Below are 27,315 nucleotides of genomic sequence, written 5' to 3' on the forward strand. Positions count from 1 at the left end.
CTCTCCATCTTCTTCTCAGCCCAGAGGTGCAACTTATGTCTTTGACTGCACTGGTGAAAGGTAGAAAACTTAGAGAACAGAGTTTGAAACTTTTCTTCTGGGATTGGGTATAACTCAGAACTAGGGCTGTCAAGCGATTAAAAAAAATGAATTGTGATTAATTCGCACAATTAATCGCTCTGTTAAACAGCAATAGAAGACCATTTATTTAAATATTTTGGATGTTTTCTACATTTTCAAATATATTAATTTCAATTATAACACAGAATACAAAATATACAGTGCTCACTTTATTTTTTATTACAAATATAATCTGTATAAAAAAAGAAATTGTATTTTTCAGTTCACCTCATACAAGTACTGTAGTGCAATCTCTTTATCATGAAAGTGCAAGTTACAAATGTAGATTTTTTTGTTTGTTACATAACTGCGCTCAAAAACAAAACAATGTAAAATTTTAGAGCCTACAAGTCCGCTCAGTCCTACTTCTTGTTCAGACAGTTGTTCAGACAAACAAGTTTGTTTACATTTTCAGGAGATAATGCTGCCCGCTTCTTGTTTATGATGTCACCTTAAAGTGAGAACAGGCTTTCTCATGGCACTGGTGTAGCTGGTGTCATAAGATATTTACATGCCAGATGCGTTAAAGATTCATATGTCCCTTCATGCTTCAACCACCATTCCAGAGGACATGCGTCCATGCTGATGATGGGTTCTGGTCGGTAATGATCCAGACCAGTGTGGACTGATGCATGTTCAGTTTCATCTGAGTCAGATGCCACCAGCAGAAGGTTGATTTTCCTTTTTGGTGGTTCAGGTTCTGTAGTTTTCACATTGGAGTGTTGCTCTTTTAAGACTTCTGAAAGCATGCGCTACACCAGGGGTGGGCAAACTACGGCTTGGGGGCCACATCCAGCCCTCCAGACGTTTTAATCTGGCACTTGAGCTCCCGCCAGGAAGCGGGGTCTGGGGCTTGCCCTATCTGTGCAGCTCCCAGAAGCAGTGGCATGTCCCCCCTCTGGCTTCTACACATAGGGGCAGCCAAGGAGCTCTGCACGCTGCCCCCGCCTCAAGCGCCGCCCCCGCAGCTCCCATTGTCTGGGAACCACAGCCAGTGAGAGCTGCAGGGGCGGCGCCTGTAGATAGGGCAGCATGCAGAGCTGCCTGGCTGCGCCTCCGCGAAGGAGCTGGAGAGGTGACATGCCGCTGCTTCAGGGAGCTGCTTGAGGTAAGCACTGCCCAGAGCTTGCACTCCTGACCCCCTCCTGCACCTCAACCCCTCGGTTCCAGCCCGGAGCACCCTCCTGCACCCCCAATCCCTCATCCCCAGCCCCACACTGGAGCTCTCACTCTTCGTCTTCACCCCCCCGCACTCCACCCCCCAGCCCACAGCCCCCTCCTGCACCCTGAACTCATTTCTGGCCCCACCCCAGAGCCCGCATTCATGGCCTGTCATACAATTTCCATACCCAGATGTGGCCCTTGGGCCAAAAAGTTTGCCCACCCCTGCTCTACACTTTATCCCTCTCAGATTTTGGAAGGCACTTCAGATTCATAAACCTTGGGTCGAGTGCTGTAGCTGTCTTTAGAAATCTCACATTGGTACCTTCTTTGCATTTTGTCAAATCCGTAGTGAAAGTGTTCTTAAAATGAACAGCATGTGCTGGGTCATCATCCAAGACTGCTATAAAATTAAATATATGGCAGAATGTGGGTAAAACAGAGCAGGAGATATACAATTCTCTCTGAAGGAGTTCAATTACAAATTTAATTAACTCGTTATTTTTTAACAAGTGTTATCATCGTGGATGCTGGATACTATCCCAGCTAAATGTGTACTAAATTTAGTTGAGCATACTGTATAAAAAAGTATTTGATATTCAGATGTGCTCGAAAAACAAATTGTTATAAACATCAAGGTCTCATCCAACATAAATGTTTGCCTATGTGTGAGTATTCAGTGACTACAATTATATGACCTATTATTATTATCACTGTTGTTGTTATTGTCTAGTATTTTTATAAATTACTGTAATTTATACTTAGTCTGTGTTATATGAATAAGGTAATAGAGTATTTGCTTTATGAAATCTAAGTATTAAGAATGTGGTAGAAGCAAATTACACATGTAAATTACAATAAAAATGCTATTGAGCCAGATAAAATTATTATTAATAAACGAATGCAGGTTAAGTTTGTCTTTTTTGTCTTAGGAAAATGAAAGGTTATACAAGCAAGTGAAAGAACTCCAGATACAAAACAAGAAAAATGAGGAAAGGATGTTTAAGGAAAATCAACATTTAACATCTGAGTTAGGGTCCTTAAGGTGAGTGTGTTTAAACTTCTAACGTAAAGACATGTAAATTCAGAGTTAGTCTGAGGGCTTGTGTGTTAGTCTGCACTAGTGAGGTATAAATTTGTCTACACTAGTATTTTGTGCGCTAACTAGCCCGTGTGGACCTTGCTGGTGTGCACTTAAAATTCCCTACTGTGCATTAACATAATACTCTCTGAAACAGAACAACATTAACATGCACTAGGGAACTTTTAGTGCACACCAGGGTCCGCACAGGCCAGTTAGTCTGCACCAGCATATCATACACTTAACTCACCATGTAGACAAGCCTTCAGTAAGTAGAACCATAAAAACAGAACTAGCAAGCCTGTCGGATATCCTGTTGTTCGGTTTGTTTTGTCATAGATGCTGATAGGTGATGGGTGAGCTCCTATTCCACTGAAATTGGGAGAGGTGGAAGAGTCCAAATTTGGTTTTTAGCCTTCTCTTTTCTCTAGAGACCTACTGGAGTAAATAGGGCTTGTAGCTTAGACAGTTGTATTCTAAATCTCAAGAGTGAATGTTTGTTCATACGCAGAATGGGCCACAGAATTAAGTGAAGGCCTGGGGGAGAGCGTGCCTTTTTGTAGTATAATTTTATTTACCATGTTAAAATGTGTTTATTATTATTATTATTATTTTATTATGCATAAGTATTCTCATAAGATGAAATTCTCCAAGCAGCTCAGGTCACGGAAAGCCCCAGTACAAAGGAATCATTGTGCTGAGGGATGAGTGACTGAGCAGTGGTTATATAGGGGGAATCTCCCCCTCTGTAAAACTGGGATCTGTGTCTAACAGGTAGTGGGTCACCAGCCATGAAAATCCAGTATTTACAAATCTTTGTATAGGAGCTCACAGCTGAGCTTAATTTGTGGGGAGTAGATTCTATCCCCAGACTTGCGTGTAGTTTTCCTAAGCAAAGGTGGCTTACTGGAGTTTATGGGTCTATCTACACTGCCAAAAAAACCCCAAACAAACCACATCACCAAATCTTGGGAGTCCAGGTCTCCAGACTTGGGTTCATCCTGCAGTGCTACCAATGCTGTGTAGACATTCCTGCTTCAGTTGGAGCTCAAGATCTGAAACTTGGGAGGAGGGGTGGATTTCAGAACCTGAGCTCCAACCCAGGCGGGAACATCTACGTGGCTTTATTTAGTAGAAGCCCAAGTCTGTTGACCCAGGCTCTGAGACTCACTACTGCAGTGGGGTATTTTTTTTATTATTATTATTGCAGTGTAGACATAGTGGTTTGTGCCAGAAAAGGGGTAGATGTCACCTTTACTGATTTTGATCATATAATGACTTGTTGTCGTCTTTTGTTTTATTTAAAATCTTTGCAATTATCATTGTGACTGTTGCCTGGAATGGGCCACACTGAGAATACCACACTCAGGGCAGACTGCAAGAAATAGGCCAGACAGTCCCCCAAAAACTAGTGGTTTACTCTATAATTAGATTCACCAAGCCATAAGAACATAAGAAAGGCCGTACCGGGTCAGACCAAAGGTCCATCTAGCCCAGTATCTGTCTACCGACAGTGGCCAATGCCAGGTGCCCCTGAGGGAGTGAACCTAACAGGCAATGATCAAGTGATCTCTCTCCTGCCATCCATCTCCATCCTCTGACGAACAGAGGCTAGGGACACCATTCTTACCCATCCTGGCTAATAGCCATTTATGGACTTAGCCACCATGAATTTATCCAGTTCCCTTTTAAACATTGTTATAGTCCTAGCCTTCACAACCTCCTCAGGTAAGGAGTTCCACAAGTTGACTGTGCGCTGCGTGAAGAAGAACTTCCTTTTATTTGTTTTAAACCTGCTGCCTATTAATTTCATTTGGTGACCCCTAGTTCTTGTATTATGGGAATAAGTAAATAACTTTTCCTTATCCACTTTCTCAACATAGCCAGTAGCTAAAGAACTTCTGCAATACCACACTGTTTAACCAGAAGCCAAACACAGTCCCCTTTAGGCATTCCAGCCCTGTGCTCTATCCAGTCAATAAACCTCATTTCACCATATGTGAGGTTCTTCCTAATCCCAATGGATCAGATACACATCCCCAGGTCACTATGAATCTCAGATCTTACCCAAATATCACGCTGTCAGCCAATCCTTAGTAAACTAACTAAAGGTTTATTAAGAAAAGAAAAAAAGGGTGTTATAAATGGTTAATAAATCATACACATACAAATGATTGCCAGGTCCTTATATCAGGTGTGTAGTAGTGGTGGAATAGACTGCTGGTATGTAAAGGCTCTCTAGCAACTTCCAAAAGATTGGAAGGTCCTCAGTCCATAGTTCAAAAGGCTCATTTTAGTTGTAAATCCACAGTCCAGAGAATTAGAGCAGGAAAGAGGCAACATGGCTATGTGTCAGAGGTCTTTTATTTCTTTTGCCATGTGCATGGAAGTCCCAAACAAAGCCCACAGCACCTGTATGTGGAAAGTTACTGGCCCAAGATGGAGCCCAAGGTCATATGAGCATATTACATGCCATTACATGTTTTACGGAAGCACTGGGGTGTGGTCATTGACTCCTTGCCGTCTATGGCATCCTCAGGAAGAGCCATCTGGACAAGATGAGTTTCTTCAATGGTCCATTCTGAGAATGGAGTGTCCTTGATAGGCCATCAACACACAGCTGTCTAGCCCTAATGTAAATTCTTTCTGGGGAGTGTCACCCAGGAATACAACACATGTGTAAGACATAAGTACATAGCCAATCTTCATAAATTCAGATACAAAGATATGATACATGATACTTAGCAAATCTTAACTTTTCCACTGACATCTGACATGGCATACTTTGTATGCAATTGTATAACAATGGTAGCAACAATGATAAAAATGGTCATCTTTTTTATACACAGCATCACAATCATCAAGTTAGCATTTATGAAGATGGATGGATTGGTGTCTGATATCCCAGGAGTAATTTTGGGCTTTGTGTTTTACCTATAGTATTTATTTCAATGCTTATTCCTTTTTTTAATGATTTAAAACAAATATTTGCCAGAATTTGTAGAGATGATCCATTCATATGGAAACCACTGACTGTGTTAATGAAGCAGAAAGTTACATAAAATCACCAAACTGCATAATGTTCTCTTTTGTTTTTATTACATTAGAGAACAGATGGATAAAAATAACTTCCTGTCACGTTTAGAGCAGGATTCTAAACCATCAAGAAACCAGAGTTTCACCGAACTGATTTCAGAACTTCGAGTAGCACAGGTAAGTGGATTTTGTGTTCCAGAAGTATATGCCGGTTTAAATATTCATCTCTTCATGTAAAATAAATATATCCATTGGTACCATAAACTTATTGTGTAAAGTAAAATTGGAAATTTTGTAGTATATTTCCGTATACTAAAATGATGTACCATTTTATAGTATTTATTAAAAATTTGTCTTGTTTTAGTACTTGAAAATAGCATGAATGAATAATCAATTGAACCCACAAAACTAGCCTCCAAAGATTCCTTTAGCCGCTGTCATCTCTGTGGGGGCTTCAGTGGTTATCCTGAAATGTTCTATGAGAATGATGGCAGCCAGCAAGGTGGTATGCAGACATTTACAGGTGCACATTTAGTTGAAACACTGATAAAGAACACACGCTAGTCTCAGGCAAGTTTAGTGTAGTGTTTAAGGAGTGTTTTTCAGTTGGGTTCTAGATGATAGCTGGTGGACAGATCCTTAAGGGTGCCTTTGCCAGTTCAGAGTTTTGAACTGTTTCTGTATTCTGCAAGGGAAGAGTTTTTGCTCTTGTGCTAGACAGCCAAAGATGTCATCTCTGAGAAAATAAATTTACAGATACAGGATATCCTCCAGATTTTCCAAAATCCTATTGTTTGAACCTTTGCTTTATCCCTTCCTTGTCCACCAGTAGAGCAGAGACCTCTGGCGAGAAGGGAGGCCATCCTGCTGCTAAATAACTCCTGCAGCAGTGCAGGAAGCCTTCTGCAGTCCTGCTGTCAAGGGAGTGGGGCCATGACAGCAGAGCTGCAGAGGGCTCCCTGCACAGCCGCAGGACAGCTGTGGTCCTGACAGGGCAGAGCCTAGTCCCAGCTGGGATTCTCTGCTGTGCTCTGCCAAGACCACAATGCCCCTGCACCTTTGGCCTCTTGTGCCTGCAATAATCAAGAAGGCAGAAGAAGCAGTGCAGGGAGCCACCTGCACCCCTGCTGTCATGGGAGGGAGGGAGCAAGGCCATGACAGCAGAGCTGCAGAGCTCCTAGCAGACAGTAGAGCTCCTAGCATTGCCACTCCTGCTCTCTCAATTATCCAAACTCTCCATTATCTGAATAAAATCCATGTCCCCCAGAAGCAGCAAAGAGTCCTGTGGCACCTTATAGACTAACAGACGTTTTGCAGCATGAGCTTTCGTGGGTGAATACCCACTTCTTCTTCTTTGCATCCGAAGAAGTGGGTATTCACCCACGAAAGCTCATGCTGCAAAACGTCTGTTAGTCTATAAGGTGCCACAGGACTCTTTGCTGCTTCTACAGAACCAGACTAACACGGCTACCCCTCTGATACTTGACACCATGTCCCCCAGGTGATTCGTGTAATCGACAGTATACTGGAATGAGGGCAGATCTCCCATTTTAAATATGGAGAAGCTGAGGCAGGAAGATTGTCACTTTCTCAAAGCAAAGGAAGGAACAAATCTCTGTCGGGTGGTCAGTGTGTGAGGCCACATCTCACTCAAAGGGAAAGACCTGGCATCTTGAAAGAAAACCAGTAGGTTGTAGAAAGAACCACATCCAGACAGCAAGTATGCATAGATCTCACAAGGAGGAGTGTGGATTTCTGAGAAACCTTCCTTCTCATTCGTTTCCCTTTGGACTTGGGAAAGCAGGAGACCTAGAAGCTAATTGTTGGTTTGAAGGGTCTCCAAGAGGGCATAGCCAGAGTAAGGCTAAAGGTTAGTGCTCACTGATACAAATGAACTAGACTAAAGTTTGGGAATGGGTTTATGTTCTTGATATATGTAAACTCAAATTTTTCCATTGTGCCTAGACTGAAAGAGTTTTTTCTTTAACTGTGGTCTACTTACAAACTGAATCTGGATTGTTTGGCTTCTAAGACTGATTTAATAAGAGCCTGTTATGTTATAAGAGACCTCAGATTCAGCCTGTATTGTGTGACTAACTTCATATAGTCTTTCTGCACTGTATCGTAGAAAGGATACTATCCAACATAGACAATCACATCGGCTGCTAAGGGACCAGTGCAACAGCTGTGATTCATCTTATGATGGAAAAACACCTGTTACTTTTTTTTTTTTTGTATAAAACATACGTTCTGTTGGTTTATTTTTCTTTACATGTTTTCTGTGAAAATTAAGAAGGAAGAAGCCAAATTGCTGGAAGAGAGAAAACGGCTTAAGCAAGACAAACAAGCTCTTGAAGTAGATTTGGGACAAATGAGGAGAGAGAGAGATTTGGCAAGAGCCCAAATTGTTTCTACTTCAGGTAAAGTACTCATTTGTGGAGGCTCTCATTCCAATTAATAATTGGATAATTGCTCCTTACCTGTGTTTTATTAAATAAATGTATAAAACTTAATTATTTGTAATACAAAAGGGCTTAAATAAATGTGACATAAAGGCTTTTGAAATGCTCTTATATTTGAAAACTTAATTTGAGTCACACCTTTAAATTTTAGTAAAGAAAAAGTAATGGCAAAGTGCTGAAATGTATCTGAGAATGATGCAATATCAGACTGATAGCTTTGTTGCCGATTACTAAGAGGAGTATATTGAATCAAGTATTTTTGCCTTCTAGGTGAAAAATCTTATGAGATAAAGATTATAGAAGAATCATACAAACAGGAAATCAGTCTTTTGAAAAAGAGACTGCAGTGGTATGCAGAAAATCAGGAGCTTTTGGATAGAGATGCAGTTCGTCTTAAAGATGCAAAAGAAGAAATTGAGAAATTGAAACTACAGGTAATCACAACAGTTCAAGGTTTATTTTGTGAATTAGTATTTATAGAAATAGTGTCCATAGAATGCAACTTGGTTCTTCAGTATACGTTATCTATCATATTCTAAGTGCAGTAATGGAATACATTAAAATCTTTTATTTAAATACTGAGGGCCTGATATGCAGAATGTACATTTATTATGTGTGACATGGAGGATTTAGATTTATGAGAGCTTAGAGCTATTTTTATTTGCATTTGGCAATTCAGTGGCATTTCTGGAAATAATTCTAAATTGACAGTTCTTTAGGCCATGCAAATCTGTTGACTAAGACTACCAGCTAGCAGTTACGTTATTACACTAACATTTAAAAAACATACCATACTGTGTAGTGGTTAAAGTAGTGTTACCCAAAAGTGCTTGGCATGCATGCCTCAGAGGCTGAAGGAAATAGATGTAGGGGACATAGACAGGCTTCTGAATCATTCTCCAGAATCAGAGGAAGCTTTTATTTTCCTGAAAGAAAAGTAAGGGCTTGGCTACACTTACAAGTTGCAGCGCTGGGAGTTACAGCGCTGCTCATGCAGCTGTGTAAGGGCCAGCGCTGGAGTGTGGCCACACTGACAGCTACCAGCGCTGCAGTGTGGCCACACTTGCAGCACTTTCCAGCGCTGTATTGAGAGGTGCATTGTGGGCAGCTATCCCACAGAACACCTCGTCCCGTTTTGGCGCTGAGTATTGTGGGAAGGGGAAGGAAGTGTGCGGGTCATTCCGCTTCCTGTTTGCCAGCGCCCCGTGGTGCATCGCTTCACATCCCAGCATTCATTCCGGCAGCGTTTGGCGCCATTGTGAGTGTCTTTCTGTTACTCTCTGTGAATCGCGATTTCTGTGGCAAATGGAGCCCGATCTGCTGAGGACTCTGCTGATGAGTGTCACCAGCACAACACGTTTGGCAGTCGAGCTATTCCTTCAGCTCCAAAGTGACAGTGAGGAGTCCGACGATGATATCAATATGGATTTGTCTGCCGCGTGTGACACTACAGTGCTTGCGGCATTCACGGAAATGCTCAGCACCGTTGAACGCCGCTTTTGGGCTCGGGAAACAAGCACTGAGTGGTGGGATCACATCGTCATGGAAGTCTGGGATGACGAGCAGTGGCTGCAGAACTTTCGTATGAGAAAAGCCACTTTCATGGGACTGTGTGCTGAGCTCGCCCCACTCTGCGGCGCAAGGACACAAGATTGAGAGCTGCCCTGACGGTGGAAAAGCGGGTGGCTATTGCAATCTGGAAGATGGCAAATCCAGACAGCTACCGGTCGGTCGGGAACCAGTTTGGTGTGGGAAAGTCGACCGTGGGAATCGTTTTGATGCAAGTTTGCAAGGCAATTAATCGCATCCTGCTAAGAAAGACCGTGACTCCGGGGAGCGTGCAGGACATTGTGGATGGCTTTGCACAAATGGGTTTCCCTAACTGTGGAGGGGCGATAGATGGGACGCATATTCCTATTCTGGCCCCCCCCCCACCTGGCATCAGAGTACGTTAATCGTAAGGGGTATTTCTCTATGGTTCTCCAGGCGCTTGTGGATCACCGCGGGCGTTTCATTGACATTTACACAGGCTGGCCTGGAAAGGTGCATGATGCACGCATCTTTAGGAAAAGTGGCCTGTTCAGGAAGATGCAGGCAGGGACTTTTTCCCAGACAGGAAGATCACCGGAGGGGATGTCGAACTGCCCACAGTGCTCCTTGGAGACCCCACCTACCCGTTACTGCCTTGGCTCATGAAACCCTATACAGGGAAGCTTGACAGGAGCAAGGACCGGTTCAACTACAGGCTGAGCCGGTGCAGAATGACTGTGGAGTGTGCTTTTGGGCGTTTAAAGGCTCGCTGGAGATGTTTGTATGGGAAGCTAGACTTGGGGGAAAGCAGCATCCCCGCGGTTATAAGCGCTTGCTGTACCCTCCATAATATTTGTGAAGGGAAGGGTGAAACATTCAGTGAGGCATGGACCACCGAGGTTCAAGTCCTGGAGGCTGAATATGCACAGCCAGAGAGCAGGGCTAATAGAGAGGCCCAGCACAGGGCTTCAAGGATTAGGGATGCCTTGAGGGAAGAATTTGAGGCTGAAAGCCAACAGTAATGTTGCTGCCTTGCATGGGAGTGAATTGCACTGCTTACACTGTTATTCTATTATCCATAATAATAATATCATTTGCAGTGCCTCTTTCTTTACTGGGCTAAGGTATCTTTCACTATCTGCTATAATAAAGACTGTTTTCAAAGCCAAGAATTGTTTTATTGAAAAGAAAAAAACTTCCTTGACAGACAGACAGACACACAACATTTCATTAACACAAGAGGGCAATGCTGTGGGTTGGTGAACTGTACAGTCACAAGTTTGCATATGCCATGTCTGGATTGCTGTTTAATGAATCCTGCACTTCAGGGTTCATATACTGCATGGTGATGGGGTTGAATGCAGAGGGTAAGGGTGGTGGTAGGTATCAGGGCTGGTTGGGGAGCATTACAGGTGTTGGAGGCAGCTGGTGGTGGTAAGAGCCTGGATGCTGGGGAAAGGTGGTTTGAGCTGACATTGGGGCACAAGGCACAAAGGACGGGCGGGTGGGGAGTAGCACGGTAGTGCTCTGCTTGCATGGCAACGAGTGACTCTATAGACTCCGCAGCGCTCCAGGATGCTTAGCAGCCGCTCCGTGCTTTCCTCTTGGCCACTGCATTTCTCTTGCGGGTCCTGCTTTCTTTCTCTCGCCACTCCTTCAATTCTTTTCTCTCTGTAGCAGAGTGCTGAAGAACAGTTTTCAGCATGTCCTCTTTGCTCTTTCGGGATTTTTCTCAAATTTTGAAGCCTCTGTGATGTTGAACATCTGGGCAGTCCAGTCAAGGTCACTGTAGACACAGAAATGACAACATTTAACACGGGCAGCATTGTATCCACTATCTCCAGACATGAATTGTTACACTGAGGAGTTCTCACTTGCAAGTTCTCACTTGCATTCTTTATCCCAAAAGGAAAACACAACAGAAGCCACGAAATGGTGAGTGAGGAGTGTTTACTTATATAGGAGAAGAGGGGCTTGAGTGAGAGGAGCTGGTTGCTTCGGGTAATCTGGAGTGCTAGAGGGGTTGAGTGAAGATGCAGATGCAGGGTGATCTTATCTCCCTATCTCTTCACTAAAGAGTCTCCCAACATTTTTCACAGGACTTAATCCTGGAAGATGTTTCCCTACTGCAGTCACTAGGGAACAGCGGGGGCTCTTTTAGAGCAATGTGGATTCCGCCCGGGACCCTATGCGGCGTGCCTGTGTTCAGAAATGGTCCCCCCCCCACTGGCCGAAGAGTGGCGCGGACGCGTCACCGTCACTGGGACAAGGGACACAGTGGCTCTGCCTATAAACCTGCGCAGGCATATTGCCCACGCTCTGGATGAAGCTTTGCTGAGATAACTGAAGCAGATTACCGACGTGATAGACCACATCAACGGGCTATTCCACATCTAGACGCTGCCATGCATGCATCCATAACCCCCCTTCCTCTCCAGAAACATTTCCACCCAGAAAATAAAAGCCGCTTACCGGTACCCCGCTCCTCTGCTTGTCCTTCTGCAACTGCTGGCTGCTGCGATTGGGTACTTTCCTCCTGGCTTGAGAAGAGCTCCTGGCTGCATGCCTCCAGGAATCTGCGGTTTCTTCCCCATCCCAGGAGCTTCACTCGCGGTTTCCTCTCCCCCGCAGCCTCCTCCTCCTCCTGTCCCCAGCCTGCTCAGAAGTGTCCATCGTTACCCTGGGATTGGCAGTGGGGTCACCCCCAAGTATCTTGTCCATCTCCAAGTAAAAACGGCAGGTCGTGGGAGCAGCTCCGGATCTGCGATTACCCTCACGGGCTTTGTAATAGGCACTCCGCAGCTCTTTAACTTTCACCCTGCATTGTAGTGCGTCCCGTTGATGGCCCCTATCCAGCATGTCCCTTGCTATCTGCTCAAAGATATCGTAATTCCTACGGCCGGAGCGCAGCTGTGCCTGAACAGATGCCTCACCCCAAACACTGATGAGGTCCTGCAATTCACCTGTGCTCCATGCTGGGGCTCGTTTGCCGCGTGGAGGCATGGTTACCTGTAACCTGTAACTGATTAACTGATTGCACTCCACACCTGGCTGCAGCAAACAGGAAGGAGATTTTTAAATTTCCCGGGGCATTTAAAGGGCGGGTCACCTGAGGCAAGAGCAGTAGAGTGCAAACTGATGTGCAGAGTGGCTGAACAGGAATTCTGGGATAGCTCCTTATTCCCTGGAGGACAGGTAAAGCGCTGGTGAGTGTCCACACCTGCTGAGCAGCGCTGGTGTCACCAGCGCTGCACTCCTTATACCCCAACCCGGATGGGTTTTCAGCCAGCGCTGCAACCAGGGAGTTGCAGCGCTGGTTGTGCCCTGCAAGTGTGGACGGGATGTTAATTGCAGCGCTGGAAAGCCTCCACCAGCGCTGCAACTTGTAAGTGTAGCCAAGCCCTAAGTCTCTAGCTGTAATGGTGGAAAGAAAACCTTTCAAAACATGAAACAAGTTAAACCAATGCAGAGAGCCTGAAACAATTTCTGAGAGTGTGAACTGCCCCATTTATGTCAATGGATGCTAATTCAGATGCCAGTGATACTCTTTCCCAGCTCATGAATGCAATAGAAAATAGAGGAAGTATTGTATTATAAACATCCCAAAGTGTTGAAGGAGGTTGCAAGTATGTAAATTAAGATATATGTTGGCCTTTAACAACAAATGGTGGGTGGGGAGGAACTGTCATGATTGGTTTCATTTTCCTCAAGGTAGGCTCATTTTCAAATGTTTGGGAAACAGACTGCTCTCTCATTTGGGTGAATAGTTTTGGGTATCAAAGGTTAAACTTTACAATGAAGCGTTATTATTACCCATGTTTTTAAAATAACATCCACCATTGATGCAGTAGATAATGGGAATGTGTGTCCATTTAACGATCCAATATCTCTCTAGCAGTGCATTGCAATATTAATATTAGGTGAGAGCTCCAGATATTAAACTTGAACCTTGATGGCCAAATTTTCTCCAGTGACAGAGCTTTTCTTGGTAATGGGGAAAAAGGGAAGTGTCAGGGAACTGGTTCTGGCTCCCTGAACCTCAGAGCCAGCCCATCTTAGACATAATTTAGAGCTGCTGCTGGGCATCTCTAAATTGCATCACTGAATGCAAAGTTTTGAATGCTTAAATTGTGCCCTTAACTGATCATACATCAGTGGAAGACATCATAGCTTAGCTCTACCATATCACCTCCCCTTCCCACGCCTCCCACCCCCATGTCAGGAGAGTGGGGGGCAGAGGCTCAGGGCACAGACCTGGCAAAGATTTGCTCGCAGGGAGTTCCCTTTATAAGGGAATTCTCTGCTAGATCTCTGCAGCTTGGTTACAGTTCCGTTACCCCTATCTGGCACAAAGAGGCCATAGCCCAGCATGAGAATATAGCCCCTAGACTTCTGTCAGAAAAAACATACTGATAACTAGGATAAACTTCTGCACTAGTCCTGTTCAAATATGGAACTCTTTCATTATAGTTAATTTGACATCATTACAAATCTTTTCAAATGTGCTAATGAAGTGAACCTGTTGCATATACTTTTTGTAATGTACCACTGAATATGTTGGATAGGTTGATAATCTCAGAACTGAAGCTGGGAATCAGTCTGTGCAACAGAAGAAACGTTTAAAGGACAGAGCAGCAGATGCAAAAAAAATTCAAGATCTTGAGCGACAAGTATGTAATAACATTACTTTTCTCAGCGTTTCATAGCTTGTGAAAAATGCAACAATGCTAATTGCTGTTGAGAGATCTTGGCAGAAATATCAAGATTAAACTATGCGGTATTGGAAAAGTCTCATGATAAAGTAAACATTTTTTGTCCTTATCGAACTGTTTTATCTTGACATTACAAATATTTATTCGTTTATGAGAAAGTGTTCTCATGCTGGGACAAACCCTAAAAGTGATAGTATTTCAAGCAGCAACTAACTTTATCAGTACACTTCTGAGTTCTTATTTCCATGTGTAAAGATTTTGTTTGAATATTTTCTTCCCCTCACATCCAGGATGAATGTTCTGGGGCCTACAGTGAAGTAATAATAGCATTAGTCTGTTGCTCAGAGAGTGATTTGGATATCATATGACTAACATTGAGATCACGGTATAATCAAGTATTAGTTGGCGAATAGGATGGAAGAGAAAAGGGAAAAGAGCCCAGAAAGCCATTAATATTTTGTTTTATATGGCCCTGAAATTTTAAAGCCTCAAAAAGCAAATGGAGGGTGCATTGACGTATTGTCCTTCTCTATCTAAAATAATCTGAGTGTAAGAATAACCTATTTAAATCAAAAGGCATCTTAGGAAAAGATTGTTTAAATCAAACTATTAAACCCACAGTGCAGCTGAATATTTCAAAATCTAAAACAAATCCGTGTTGTTGTGTTGGGGTGGGGTGGTGGTGCGTGCCTGCATGTGCATGTACCTTTGTAACTTTTTAAACATTCCAATAAAAGCCCTTGTGTCCTTTTTACAAATCTTCCCCCAGCAAATTGCCACCTTCATCTTTGTAAATGAATGGTAATAAAATAAGAAATAGATTTTGAATTAAAAATCCAGGAAACTGCTTTTTTATATGACCAATGTCTGACTGTTGATCACAGAAATGTAATTATATTTTTTTAATGAAAATTTATCCTGTAACATTTTTCTCTAGATATAAATGTTAAGGGTTGAAAGTATACTGGTGGTAATGCCTTCACATAAATAACCCCGTTAAATGTTTTCCTTCAAATGCTTCTCTGTATATATTCCACTGATGGTGTACATGGAACCAGTGCCCCGCAGTGTCTGCTGGTGGCCACTGTTTGTACCCTGTGTCCTCATGCCACGAACCGAAGGCATAAAGGGTAGGGGAGAGCCCAACTTTGGCAATTCCTTCTCTGGCTATAATTTGGAATTTTCAGTGTTCATGTGACCTCTTCTTATGTAGATAGTTAGAAAAAGTTAGTTATAGATGGTTAGGTACTTAATAGTTAATAATTAATGTTAGAGATTTTGTATAGTGTTTCCTTTCTTCCCTTTAGAAGGAAACTTGGTTGGTTGTTTTGCCTCAGGGCTAGTGGCTTATCCAGGTATCAAGACTGTCTCTTCACTGCAGAGTTAACTTAGTTCATGTCTACACTACCACTTTTTTTGGTATAACTTATGTCGCTCAGGGGCATGAACCCCCTTCCCCCCCCCCCCCCCCGAGTGACATAAGTTACACTGACAGAAGAGCTGGTATGAACAGTGCTATGTCAGTGGGAGAAGCTCTCCCACCAACATAGCTACAGCTGCTCATGGAGGTGGTTTTATTATGTCGACAGGAGAGCTCTCTCCTGTCGGCATAGAGCAGCTACACGAGTGATCTTACAGTGCCACAGTTGCATTGGTACACTGTGCCGCTGTAAGCTCACTAATGCAGACATGCCTTTAGGTTCTTTCTTCAGTGTTATCCCTTTCTGTCCACACACAAAATACATTTACCTGCATTTGGTGGTGCTTTAAACCCAATCTGTCAGGCCTAGGTAGAGGGAATAGGCTAGAAGTGGCTCTCAACCTTTTCAGACTATTGTATCTCTTTCAGAAGTCTGATTTATCTTCCATATCCCAAGTTTCACTTAACTTAAAAACTAATTGCTTACTTTTGTATTTTTATTTCTGATTATGTATCACAACACACTATTACTGAAAATGGCTTATCCATATAATTTTAAAATAAATCAATTGGAATATAAATATTGTACTTCCATTTTATTGTGTATTGTATAGAGCAGTATAAACAAATTTTAGTTTGTACTGACTTAAGAATGGCCATACTGGGTGTGACCAGTAGTCCATCTGGTCCAGTATCCTGTCTTCCGGCAGTGGCCAATGTCAGGTGCTTCAGACTTCGCTAGTGCTTTTTATGTAGCCTGTTGTAAACTAGGAAATGTCAAGATGAGTTGATGTACCCCCTGGAAGATCATTGCGTGCTCCCAGTGATATATGTACCCCTAGTTGAGAACCACTGGGCTAGAGCTTGGGTGCTGCTTTCACTTGGTCTGGGAACCTGCCCACTTTGTAGTGAGGACACCGGCTAGACCACTCAAGTTCTGATACTCCTCTAGTGCCTTCTCAGAATCCCCCCCCCCTTTGTGCCCAGAGGATAGTCAAGTTCTCCCACAATTCACTGAGAAAGAATTGAAGAATAGCTCAATTTACTGAAGCACAAAGAACTATGGAATATGCGTCCAGAAGTCATAGCAACTTACCTGAGTGAGTGAAGCACTAGTGAGGACACAGTAATTCAGATATGGCTTTAGTGTGGCTGTTCACAGCCAGGCTGGGCTAACTTGGGTATTCAGACCCAGGTGCTGATGACCCAAGTAAACTTTTTAGTGATGACAATGACCATGACTGAACATGAATCTCCAGGCTTTAAAAATTGCCCTTTTTGTGAGGCCAGACTTTCTCTTAATGATTCAGTTGCTTGCATACTAAGTACTTGTTGTGTTTGAGTGAGGAGCACATTAGAAGGAGAGAGATGTGCCTTCTGTAAATCAGTTTCTAGGAGAACCTAGAAAGCTAGGGAGTCCTGTTGGAAAATGTTCCTTTTGGAGGGGATAATGCATCCCACTTCAGATCCTGGGATTTCTGGGGCACAAACGTCTGAGCACTCATCATCTAAAAGTGCTCCACATGTGGATCTGAAGTTCCTACTCCTAAAGATCCATCGTCCTTGCTTGGTAAAATTTCAGGGGACCGAGGGAGGAAAGAGCCCACAGGTGGACGAGTTCTAGGTCAAGCCATAAATCTTCTCAAGCCTGAGACAGAGTAGCTCAAGGCTCAAAATGGGTCTACTGTCCCAACCTCTCACTACCAAGGACCCCATTGTCTTTCCTGGTACCAATGTTATCTAATCATCTGTCTTCAGTACCAGTGTATTCCGTACCAAAGTCCTCTGTGATGTCAAAAGACCTACTGGTCTCTTTGGTACCAGACACCTCTCTGGTACCTCTCCTTAGTGAAGGAGCTTAACCCCAAGTACCAACCACTGCTCCTATACCAGAACTAAGTAATCAACACTTCCATCCAAAGCACAGTTTGAGGGCAGTTCCAGCACACCAGCTGGCAGTTTCTTCTTTGCAGAAGGACTATTCATTTTTGTCAGACTCTGAGGGAGGTAGGGAAGTTTCACTGTCTCTAGCGGTCTAAACATTCATGTTAGTAAACACCCAAGGAGGAGTTGAGGGCAGAGTCTTATTACAATAGAAGTTCAAACTCATGGGTTTCCTGGAGCCACTCGTCCTGGAATCCCCAAAGGGAGAGGAAATCCTTGTTTTAGTCCGAAGTGGCACACCTGATCTGGTCCAAGAGGTGAATCTAGCTGAACTACATGGTAATAGCAACCATCATGTAATTAATTTTAACATCCTTGTAAGGTGGAGAATACCAAAGAAACCCACCACAGTAGCATTTAACTTCAAAAAGGGAAACTACACAAAAATGAGGAAGCTAGTTAAATGGAAATTAAAAGGACCAGTCACAAGATTGAAATGCCTGCAAGCGGCATGGAAACTTTTTTAAAAACACCATAACAGAGGCTCAGACTAAATGTATACCTCAAATTTAAAAAAACAGTAAGAGGACGAAAAAATGCTACCATTGCTAAACAGAGTAAAAGAGGCAGTTAGATACAAAAAGACATCCTTTAAAAGTTGGAAGTCAAATCCAATATTGCACAGTTCCATCATCTTCCTCGCCCCTTCTCCTAACTAGGTACTGCTTGTTAATCACCCTCAGTGGAATACAATAGGTATCATCACTCAAAGAACAGGAGGAGGCTACTTACCTGTAATTGGAGTTGCTTCAAGATATGTGGTCCCTATCTGTATTGCAGTCCCACTCTCCTTCCCATTTACTGCGGATCTATTTGATTTGTGGTGGAGGAGGCACTGCAGGCGCGACTGGTCTGCCCCACCCTTACTTGTCTTACATGAATCCATGACGTGCACCAAGTGTGCACACGTGGACCAACAGACACTACTATTTTCAAAATCTCCAGACACATGGCACATGCATATAATCCTCAGTGGAATTCAGATAGGGACCACACATCTCAAAGAACCGCCAGTCACAGGTGAGAAACCTCCTCTTAGAAACCATTAGAAAAGGGATAAATAAAAAAACAGAAAATTATATAATATAGAAATCCGTGATATGCCCACTAGTCAAATACTGCTTGCAGTTCTGGACACCTCATCAAAAAAGATATATTAGAACTGGAAAAAGTACAGAGAAGGGGAACAAAAATGGTATGGAACAGCCTCCATAAAAAGAGAGATTAAAAAGACTGGTACTGTTCAGTGTAGAAGAGAGATGACAAAAGGGGAATATGATAGAGGTTTATAAAATCATGAGTGATGTGGAGAAAATGAATAAGGAAATGCTATTTACCTCCTCACATAATACAAGAACCAGGGGGACACCCAATGAAATTAATAGGCAGCAGGTTTAAAACAAATATAAAGAAATACTTCTTCACATAATGCAAAGTCAACCTGTGGGACTCATTACCAAGTGATGTTGTGAAGGCCAAATGTATTACTGGGTTCAAAAAAGAATTAGATAAGTTCATGGAGGATAGGGCCATCAATAGCTATTAGCCAACATGGTCAGGGATGCAACCCCATGCTCTGAGTGCACCTAAACTGGGACTGGATAACAGGGGATGGATCACTCAATGATTGTACCTTTCTGTTCATTCCCTCTGAAGCATCTGGCACTGGCCATTATTGGAAGATACTCGGGAAAGATAGACCATAGGTCTGTTCTTCTATGGCCATTCTTATGTTCCTATTGATAGTGAGAACCACAATTTTTTTTAACCAAATCTCTATTTAATGGGTTGTTTGGGTTTTTGGGTTTTTTTTTTCACAGATTAAAGAAATGGAAACAATTCTAAAAAGAAGGCATCCAAATTCTTTGCCTGCTTTGATATATGCTGCTGCTGCAGCATCTGAAGGAGGTGGTGACATTTCGGCTAAATCCAATACAATTGATTTCCTGGAAAGAAGAATAAAAAAGTTAGAAACAGAACTTGAGGGTAAAGATGATGAAGCTAAAAAAAGTCTACGTGCTATGGAACAACAGTTTCAAAAAATAAAGGTAACTAACTTAAGGCTATCAGCATCAGGCCCTTTTGCATGTTGAGTAGCAGCTTATTCCACAAGTAGTGAAGAGAGGTTTTACTGAATGTAACGGTATCTGTCTCTAAGGTAGTAGCATTGCAAATTGAAGGTAAGATAACATTTGAGGAGGAGAATATTGAAAAAGATTTGAGGCGCAGAAATTTCAAAGCTTTGGGCATTTAAATATAGTCACGTAAAAGCATTTTGAAACTGACACAGGAGAAATTAAATTTGCAGGAGAGATTGCTTGGGTCTTCTTAAAAAAGCTTTCATAAATAGAGGAAGGGGACTTACTTGGTCCTACAGGATACAGAGAGAAGGTGCACACATACTGAGCTGCACACACAAGCAAAATAAGTGTGTAGGCTGCAGCAGTATAGTTCACTTACAAATTGCAGTCTCTTCTGCATGTTGAGCCAGAACCCGTTCCCCCCACCTTTTTCTTCATGGATGTCCAGGACACAGAATTGTTATGTTGGGGGTTCGTGGAAGAATTCCTACAGAAATTGTCCTGGGCTCTGATCTGCAGTATGACAAGTAGGTGCTAGGTTGCCATTGCCCAGGAAAACATATTCTTCTGCCAGGATCTTGGCACCAGATCTGAAATTCTGTGTTTGGAAGTCCTGTGTATGGCAGTGGGCTTTGTCCCACAAGACCAGTTTTGGTTGCTGCTTACGTAGAAGGGAAGGAGAACATGATCTTGGAAAGACTGAATCAGTTGGAGATAGACCCCTTTTGAGTAAACCCTGGCACTCACTTGAATGATAAATTACCAGTCTTCTGCTCATGACAACAGGAGAAGAAAATACATTGCTAAGGTTTGCCTTCTCCATACAATTGAGAGGAAGCTTCCTTGTGTATCTATCTACTAGTACCTCTGGAACAGAATGTCCTGACAGAGCTCAAAAGAGACCAGGGTTTAATTATCTTGATTGCCCCATACACACCCAGATGGCAGGGACCATCTGTTTTTTGTTCTATTTATACGTTCTGGTCCATGATGCTAATTTCCACTTTGCAACAGTTGAAATGCTATGTTTAACAAAAATATGAAATGCTCTGAATTTCTTAGTGAGCCAACGTGCTCTTAATGTTAAACTGAGAATGGAATGTTAATTCATCTGTTCAGACTGATAGCTGAATAGAATAATCCAGCACAATAATACAATGGGAAACACTCATTTTCCCAATAATTGGCTTTAATTATTTATTCTCTTTCTAACTGTTATAAGCTGCCTATCTATCCTTACTAAGAATAGTTCCTTAGTTTGCTGATATACTTTTTTGTTGTGGGTAGTCTTAATGAGTAATTACATTCATGAGGCTGCTTTCTGAACTACCTAATTCATAGTATTGTAAATATTACTGATTTTGTTGTATATAATGTGTTAAACATTTACTTAAGGTGCTTAATCCCTTAATTTTTACAAAAAAGAGGGAGTAATAGATGTGCAACTCTGTAAATTGCTCTTTTTTCCAGCTTCAGTATGAGCAAAGACTTGTAGAGCTTGAAGAACTCCTTGCCTATAAATTGATAAATGAACCACAAAAACTGCATGACAGCAAAGCCAGTTTTACGGCAATTGAGCAAGAACTTCGTAATCTAAAGGAGAACCATCAGATCACAGTAAAAAATCTTCAAACAGAAATTGAAAATCTTAAAAATCAAAACTCCCAGTTAGAACTCAAAAAATTTGAAAGAGGTGATGAAGACTTACAAACAATAGAATACCAGGTGGAACAAGCTCATGCTAAAGCCAGGTTGGTAAGACTAAATCAAGAATTAATCACCAAAAGTAGAGAGATACAGGACCTAACAAAAACTGTGGAGAGACTTCAAAAAGAGAGGAGGACGATGTTGTCAAATCATAACTCAAGTGACAAAACTGACGATAAGGAGAAGTCAACAGAAATTTTGAAAAAGGATATTTTAGCAACAAGTAAAAGGAATGCCAGCACCAGTGAACCCTTCCCAGACACTCTTGATGAGAAAATATACCAGCCACATAACTTTGCTGATTCCCATATTTCAGAAGTTCTGCAAGAAAATGCCAGGTTAAAAGATGAGCTAGAAAGACTGTCTCTAGAAATGAGCCAGCAGAGAGTGAAGTCTCAAGCAGCACTGGCTCATTCTGAAAGTAACATACGAAGGTAAAACAGTCATCTCATACATTTATTAAAACATTGGAGTCTTGGCGGGAGATCAGTAATGTTACAGTGCCTTTTGACAAATAGATCACGTGTATGAATCCAGCTCACATTAGTATGACCTAAAAGCTGCTACTGTCTAACTTAGTTGGTGGTTTCTGTACACACATTCAAGTGTGTACGTGTCACAAAAATTGCCACCTAAATTAGCACTAATTGGCATCTCTCTGGTCATAGGTGACTGGATAAAATTGATGCTTTTGAGTGGACGAGAATGTGAGGCAATCACTTCCATGAGTCCTTACCCTCGTTTAGGAACAATATGCTGAGAAGAGGACTTAGGTCTTCTGTGTAGTATATCACTGCTATTAAGCCCTCAGGCAGGTCCAGATGAGTGCATTTTAATAAATCTAGAATTTATCATGGCTTTGAGTAAGAACAAGGTTATTTAATATAAATTGTTGCAGCTTGGATGCCTTTGTCTTTTCATCTAATAGTGTAATACTAATATTTATGGCCCAGTCTTCAAAATTAGACACATGCATAATTTCATATACAGTTACCAATATTGTGGGTGCAGTTGGAGTAATTGCACGCATATGGTGTTTGCATATGCAATCTTTGTAACGTCTAAGAAATTAAGTGTGTGCAATTTTGAAGTTATGGGGGCCTATAATTTAATTATTTTAAATGTATAAGCATATATAATTTTGTTGGTACAATTTTGGGGAACAGCTATATGCATAGCTTTCTTTTACAGGACAAAAGAAGATACAGCAGAATACATTGCAGCTCTAAGAGCATCCCATCAGAGAGAAGTAGAGAAAATTCTTTGTCAGCATGCAGTGGAACATTCGGCTTCTAAAGTAGCTGAACTAAATAGCAAAATTTCAAGACAAGAAGTAAAATAACAGTTATACACCTATGGTCCTAATGAACGTGAAGAGTTATTAACTATGACTTTAACAGAAAATGGGCAAAATCTGTGGTGATGTAGAAATTAAATATTTTTAAAATAGGTCATATTCTTTCAGAAATGGGACTTTCTCAACAAATAATATATGTATATTACATAATAAAAATGTAGAGAGAATATACAGGGCATAAAGATATCATGGAAATATTTTAAATTCAAATCCAGTACACGACCAATTAATTGCTTCACTATTGGCTTTTGTCTAGTAAAAAAAAATTTGTCTAGTAATACAATTACTATTAATATTAAGATTCAAGAAATGCTTTCATATATTTTCATTCTAAGATTCAAGAATTGATTTTATGTATTACTTTGAAGGTTTTAAAATCTGTCAGTGTTAATGAGGAATATTTAAAATATTTCCTTAGATCTTAATAAAACATCTACAAGAACAAGTTAATGAGCTGCACAGAGATCAGGAGGCCCTTGCAGTTTCACAAACGCGAGAGGAAATCTTGCAAAAAGAGGTAAATGAAAGGTTTGTTGTGATCTTTTTTTTTTTTCAATTTTGAGCTATCTGATTATAAAGCAAGAAATCTTTGTTTTATTTTTTAAAAAGTTCCAATAATATAAAATGAAAACAGCCTGCAAAAATCCAAGCTTGTGACCACTTTCCTTACCTTAGACCTTAGTCCATCCCATGCTTTGCTGCACATTGGGCTACCCACATTTGCCATCCTTGCCTGTCAATTGCCCTTCTCTCCAAATCTTACCATTTCATATTGAGGTGCTTGATGTCGTTCATGGTCTTCCTCTCTTTCTTCTTCCGTTTTCTGGCTTCCATTCAAGGCCGGTATTTGGTAAGCGTTCTTTTTCCATTCTCAGCACATGTCCCAGCTACTGAAGTCTTCTTTTGTAGATTATTTGTGAGAGGGTGCCTTGTCCAGTAATTTTTCTGACTTCTTTCGTCTTCCTATATGTATATGTTATTCCCAATAGTCTTCTCAGACATTTGTGATTAAATGTATCCAGCTTTTGCATATCTTTCTTGGTAAGTTGCCATGTCTCACTGCTATATGTTGTGATGGCAATAACAATTGCTTTGTACATGTTCAGTTTTGTCTTGAGGGAGATGTTTTGACTTTCCAGATGTTTTTAAGTCTTCCAAATGCAGCATTTGCCTTCCCGATTCTTCTTCTTATTTCCTTGGAACTAGTACCATCATGGTTGATGGTATGTCCAAGATATCTAAAATTGTCCACCTTCTCCAGTTTCTCCTCTTCAATTTTGATTTCTGTCCCTATAGTCCCCATTAACATGACTTTACATTTCTTTGAATTGTATCTCAAACCCATCTTCTCCATTACTTTGTTTACTTGATTTGTGCATTTTTGTAGTCCATTGGCATCTTCATTGATGAGAGCGATGTCGTCAGCAAAATCTAGATCAAATAGCCTTGAATTGTTCCAGTTTAGGCCATATGTATCCCTGTCGCATTGTTTTAATCCATAGTCAATGACTAGTATAAACAAAAAAGGAGACAGGATGCACCTGCCTTGATGCTGAATAGCTTACTCAATCCAGTTTCCATTTTAATGCAGCTTTTTGAATTGATGTAGAATGCCTTCATAATGTTAATTAATTTTTGTTGGAATTCCATATTGTTCCACAATTTTCCACATTGTTTCTCTGTTTACACTATCGAATGCCTTTTGAAAGTCCACAGAATTGATGGCAAGACTGCCTTGGAATTCAGTTGTGTTCTCAGTAATCCATCTCAGGGTGAAAATAGCATGTGTGCACGATCTCCCTTGTCTAAATCCAGATTGTTGTTCATGTAGGATGGTATCCATCTTTCGTTTCATTCTGTCAGGAGGACTGCTGCTAATACTTTTCCTGTGGCCGATAGAAGTGTTACTCCCCTCCAGTTTGAACAATTGTTTAGATCACCTTTCTTTGGTAACTTGATTATGATACCAAGGGTCCATTCTTCCAGCACTTTCTCCTCCGTCCATGTTTTGTTGCACAGCAAACAGATGGCTGATTCCATGTCCACTTTAGATCTTGGTAAATTAAGTTGGTTAGAATTTAAGTTTAATAATTGCTCTTTATCTCAAGTAAAACTGAATTTTAATTGGTTGGGACAAGCCAGGTATTTATTGAGGTATTTATTGAGTAAGGAAGCAGAACATGCCACAGAAAATTTAACTAACATAATGCTTGTCCATTTCACTTTGATCTCTAGTACTTGATTCTGTGAAATCATGATTAGAAGTGACTGACGTGTGTGAAAATTACTTCATTGTGACAATTCAGATGCAATTAATGTTTTGAGAGACTGTTAGTTAAAAAACAACAAACCAAGTGGGAAGAGAAATTGATTGGTCAGATAATATACATTTGTAATAGACTCCTTCCCATCTAAAGATACTATAATTTGTCATTTTTAATAGTCATACTTTAATCTATCTCAGAGATTTTACAGAAAACTCTATTAGGTCACCTAGTACAGTGCTTCCCGAAGTGTGAGCCATGGCTCCTTTGGGGAACCACAAAGAATTCATGAGGGAGCCACAAATCTTTGGAAAAAGATTTTAATTGACATGCCTGCTTTTGTTTTTCTAATTAAGAGATTGTTAACCTAGGCCTAAAAATCACCTGCATCTTATCTATGAGTCTGTGTCTTATGAAGCTGCTGCTGCCGGACTGTTAGCCTCTCTTTGCCCTCCATTCCTGTTGGGGAAAATGTTCACCAGGAAGTCTCTCAGCTGTAAAGGCCCTGCTGGAGCAGAGGGCAAAAACAGGCTTCCACTGCTGTCAGCAACTGCATCAGCACATACGGATCGGGGGATCCTAATTCAGGTATTTTGAACGCTAATCTGCCTCTGAATTGCTGTGCACAGCCATGCTGCATTAACGACGCCAATCTGTTAAATAACAGATTCCTAGCTTCACTAGAAGACAACTTTGACTTAAAAATTAGAGACTAACCAGGTTGGGGACCACTGGGCTACTCCATTAGCATCATGGACCATTCTGGACGCCCCATCATCTTGGGCATTGACACTCTCACTGAAGGACTGTCTGGATATGTGGACTCTCTACTCAGACCCTGTGCCACCAGCACTCCCAGCTATCTCCGTTACACCAGTGATTTCCTGAGGAAACTACAATGCATTGGTGACCTTCCAGAAAACACCATCCTAGCCACCATGGATGTAGAGGCTCTCTACAAAAACATCCCACACACTGATGGAATATCCCTGATGATGCCACAGCACAACTGGTTGCTGAGCTCTGTGCCTTTATCCTCACACACAACTATTTCAAATTTGATGACAATATATATCTCCAGATCAGTGGCACCGCTATGGGCACCTGCATGGCCCCACAATATGCCAACATTTTTATGGCTGACCTGGAACAACATTTCCTCAGCTCTCGTCCACTCACGCCCCTTCTTTACCTACGCTACATTGATGACATCTTCATCATCTGGACCCATGGGAAGGAGACTCTGGAAAAATTCCACCACGATTTCAACAGCTTCCACCCCACCATCAACCTCAGCCTGGACCAATCTACACGGGAGGTCCACTTCCTAGACACCACGGTGCAAATAAGTGATGGTCACATTAACACCACCCTATACCGAAAACCTACCGACCGCCTACCTTCATGCCTTCAGCTTCCATCCCGGGCACACCACACGATCCATTGTCTACAGCCAAGCACTGAGGTACAACCATATCTGCTCTAACCCCTCACACAGAGACCAACACCTACAAAATCTCCATCAAACATTCTCAAAACTACAATACCTGCACGAGGAAATAAGGAAACAGATCAACAGAGCCAGACGTATACCCAGAAGCCTCCTACTGCAAGAGAAACCCAAGAAAGAAACTAACAGGACTCCACTGGCCATCACATACAGTCCCCAGCTAAAACCCCTCCAACGCATCATCAGGGATCTACAACTACCATCCTGGACAATGATCCCACACTTTCACAGGCCTTGGGTGGCAGGCCAGTCCTCGCCCACAGACAACCTGCCAACCTGAAGCATATTCTCACCAGTAACTGCACACCGCACCATAGTAACTCTAACTCAGGAACCAATCCATGCAACAAACCTCGATGCCAACTCTGCCCACATATCTACACCAGCGACACCATCACAGGACCTAACCAGATCAGCCACACCATCACCGGTTCATTCACCTGCACGTCCACCAATGTAATATATGCCAGCAATGCCCCTCTACTATGTACATTGGCCAAACTGGACAGTCTCTACGGAAAAGGATAAATGGACACAAATCAGATATTAGGAATGGCAATATACAAAAACCTATAGGAGAACACTTCAACCTCCCTGGCCACACAATAGTAGATCTTAAGGTGGCCATCCTGCAGCAAAAAAACTTCAGGACCACACTTCAAAGAGGAACTGCTGAGCTTCAGTTCATCTGCAAATTTGACACCGTCAGCTCAGGATTAAACAAAGACTGTGAATGGCTAGCCAACTATAAAACCAGTTTCTCCTCTCTTGGTTTTCACACCTCAGCTGCTAGAAGAGGGCCTCATCCTCCCTGGTTGAACTAACCTCGTTATCTCTAGCCTGCTTCTTGCTTACTTATATATACCTGCCCCTGGAAATTTCCACTGCATGCATCCAATGAAGTGGGTATTCACCCACGAAAGCTCATGC

General features: G+C 41.9%; 1 protein-coding gene across 9 annotated transcripts in view; it reads left to right on the forward strand.

Annotated features, from left to right (window-relative positions):
* CEP162 (centrosomal protein 162) overlaps positions 1-27,315 on the forward strand; it is a 332,176-nt gene that overhangs the window by 298,185 nt on the left and 6,676 nt on the right. For 6 of the 9 annotated variants that reach the window (XM_039532378.1, XM_039532377.1, XM_039532381.1 and 3 more), the window contains 9 exons: positions 2,214-2,326; positions 5,470-5,575; positions 7,692-7,818; positions 8,131-8,294; positions 13,956-14,060; positions 19,287-19,514; positions 21,018-21,688; positions 22,446-22,587; positions 23,030-23,128. In XM_039532378.1, the coding sequence (XP_039388312.1) occupies positions 2,214-2,326; positions 5,470-5,575; positions 7,692-7,818; positions 8,131-8,294; positions 13,956-14,060; positions 19,287-19,514; positions 21,018-21,688; positions 22,446-22,587; positions 23,030-23,128 (1,755 nt within the window). Of the gene's footprint in view, positions 1-2,213; positions 2,327-5,469; positions 5,576-7,691; positions 7,819-8,130; positions 8,295-13,955; positions 14,061-19,286; positions 19,515-21,017; positions 21,689-22,445; positions 22,588-23,029; positions 23,140-27,315 lie in introns of all 9 variants that reach the window. The other 3 variants (XM_039532384.1, XM_039532382.1, XM_039532383.1) reach the window with 3 other exon arrangements.

The sequence above is a fragment of the Mauremys reevesii genome, linkage group 3, assembly GCF_016161935.1.
Source record: "Mauremys reevesii isolate NIE-2019 linkage group 3, ASM1616193v1, whole genome shotgun sequence".
NCBI classification, from domain to species: domain Eukaryota; kingdom Metazoa; phylum Chordata; order Testudines; family Geoemydidae; genus Mauremys; species Mauremys reevesii.